Source organism: Garra rufa, chromosome 3, assembly GCF_049309525.1.
Source record: "Garra rufa chromosome 3, GarRuf1.0, whole genome shotgun sequence".
Classification (NCBI taxonomy): Eukaryota; Metazoa; Chordata; class Actinopteri; order Cypriniformes; family Cyprinidae; genus Garra; species Garra rufa.
In genome coordinates this window covers 15,678,878-15,681,817 of record NC_133363.1, presented here as the reverse complement: position 1 = coordinate 15,681,817, position 2,940 = coordinate 15,678,878, and the positions used below count along the sequence as shown (strand labels likewise).

At 32.7% G+C, this 2,940-nt stretch overlaps 1 protein-coding gene across 1 annotated transcript; it reads right to left on the bottom strand.

Moving 5' to 3' along the window:
• Positions 1-308: 308 nt before the first annotated feature.
• LOC141331504 (islet amyloid polypeptide) lies at positions 309-2,423 on the bottom strand. Its single transcript, XM_073836565.1, has 3 exons — positions 2,344-2,423; positions 1,050-1,184; positions 309-749 (listed from the first exon to the last, which is right to left on the bottom strand). Exons 1-3 carry the CDS (start codon positions 2,421-2,423, stop codon positions 575-577), a joined length of 390 nt encoding a protein of 129 aa, XP_073692666.1. The 3' UTR covers positions 309-574.
• Between the last annotated feature and the right edge of the window lie 517 nt (positions 2,424-2,940).

Genomic DNA, 2,940 nt, shown 5'->3' with positions numbered 1-2,940 from the left:
CTTTTAATATACCTGTAAACAGTTTTTATAAAAAATAAATTTTTATAAAGTCCTGGATCCTAAGAAAAGCTTGTATTTGTAAAGTACTGCAGTCTCTGAGGGTTTTAATAGTTTTGATTGCAACTGTAGATTATTGTCTTCAACAGAAAATAAGTTGTTTTGCTTGAAATTTGGTGAGTAATCAGTAACAAAAATGGGTTTGTTGACCTTATTATAATGACATTGAGCAGAGAAGTGAATTTTTATCTCTCTTTTATTAGAAAAAAAAATCTGAAATCAAACTGTCAGTTTTTCTTTGCTATCCGTGTCCTTTTTATAATACATTTTATTCATATGCCATCATGATAACATATTGCAAAACACTATACGACCTTATTGACATGCAAGGTTTACCCAAAACTGAAAATGCTGCAAACATTTGTTTACACCAAAAGGCACTGGCTTTTATGTATACTGGGGGGAAAATAAAATAAAATAAACAAATGTAACATACAAACAGAATCATTTCTGAATAATCACTGTCATACATAATTTTCACTATTTTCATAATTCTTTCACTGTGTTTGCATTTGAACTAAAGGGGCAGATAAATGGGCGACTGCAGCAAGTCTCTCTTCCCATAAGTGTTGGCTCCTACGTTGGTCGGCGCGTAGACGGTGCCGATGGTGTTGCTTGATCGGATGAGAAAGTCTGCTAATCTCTGAGTCACGCAGGTGGCTGTGTTACACTTCCGCTTTTCCATGTGATGACTGTGGGGATGTTCAGAAGGATTTTTAGGCATTAGTCATATGTCTTAATACATTAAAACAACCCTATGATGTTGTTCATAATTAAGCAAGATCCCAAGAATATTATAAACACTTCTGAACTGACCTAAAATGAACAAAAAAGGCCATGGATTATAACAAAATGTTTAATTTCAGTCTTTATTATATTCCCCCTCAAAAATGCTATTACAAATGGCATTAAAACACTTTGATGGTACTTCAACCTACCAAAATGGCAACATCTTAAAATCTGAATCATAATTGACAATTTTGCACAAGTACCTGTTCACTGCAGTGAGGCCCCTTGGAGGCCGTGGCCTCGTAAAACCCACGAATGGATTGTCAGATAGATCTGAAAGCAGCCATCCATTGACCTCTTGCAAGTCATCCGGCTTTTCATTAGATGAAAGGGAGTACCTGTCGACAAGAAGAGGCCACAAAGCACCATCTCATCCAGAGTTGCTTAGAAAGTGCCACTCTCTACGACGATCTTCTGAAGTGGAGACGTGTTGCAAGTGGATCATTTGCGCCCGCTGGTCATATCACTTACACACACTTCTACAAACTTCCAACGCTCTTGTTACATCTTGTTACAAGGACACCAAATAATCCGCTACCTCATATGAACTTTTTTTGTCAGGTGACCTAAATAGTTTTTATTCTTTATTCTTTATTTTAACAGGGACAACGCACATTAATTATTTGCCATGAAGTGGTATTATTACCATTACATTATCATATTTAGGGGTTAAGACTGGCAGAAATAGCTGCACGTTTAATTTTTTTTTTACTGTATTTACAGTACCTGCCAATTAAAAGACACTTTCTTATTACTGATCTCCACATTTTTAATAATAGTGAAGTCGTCCAAACAAAATAACACAAATTGAGGTATGGGCGGTATTTAGTAGCCATGTTTTATAGATTGATTAGATTGCAATTAAAACTTAATTTAAATTAAGGATGTACCAGAGTTACATTTCTGGCTGATTAGAGAGTAATCATTTTAATAAATAATAACGGCTATTAACAAACCTCTAACTATGACTTTTGCCTCAATAAACTACTAATTTGCTGTTTATTAATTATTATTAATTAGGTAGGATTACGGATGTAGAATATGGTCATGTAGAATGCGTTATAATACTAATAAACAGCCAATATAATAATAATACAGTTAATATTAAAAGTAAGGTCTTACCATGATAACTGGTAACTTACCATGATAAATACACACAGGTTTGCCTTAATTATGCACATTATTAATGTTCTGTAATTTAATTCAATTTAATTTAATTTAATTTACATTAAAGACAATATACTTTGTTAATATGTTAGCATTGTATGTATTAGACAATATGTCAGGTAACTTAAAATGTGTCAAGCTATGTTATAATCTAAATTATTCTGAATGCAACATATGATCTAATTTGTCAGAATTAAATTAACTACAGGTTACACAATTCATGAATTCTTAGTTTTATTGCTCAGATTAGGGGCATCCTAAAAATATAGATAAAAAATACACCCTAACTAGAAACATTTTTACTTTTTCAACATGAGTAAGGAGACTTGCCTGTTGTAAGGGACTGTGGCGATACATTGCAGCATCACAAGGAAGATCAGGATCTGGGAGGGCAGTTTTAGATGATACATGGCAGACAGGAATACTTGTATTTGTTCTTGTGCAAAAGAAGAAAAAAGAGCATTAGCATGAACAAAATTGCATGTCAGAGGGAAAAAAGTGTTTCCCCTAATAAAAGAGACATCTAGAACATTTTTTTCTAACATTTTTTGGAATTTTGTACAACCACAATCCCATCAGTAAAGCTCAAGATATTTTAAGTCATATTACAGTAGACAACATTTAAAAAAAAAAAAAAAAAAAAAAATTATATATATATATATATATATATATATATTATTATTATTATTATTATTATTATTATTATTATTATTAAAATGATTTTACCACTTTTAAACTAAAAACAAACTCTCACTAAGTAATGTCAAGCCAAATGATAAACCAAAAATGTTCAGAGATTTAATTGGAAAGGTAGCAGTACTCACTTCCAGCGGTTTCAAACCCGTGGACAGCAGCTTCTGAAGGTGCTGGCGTTGTCTCTGTTTTTCACACAAACACTCACACACTCACTCCATCCTCTCTGTTATA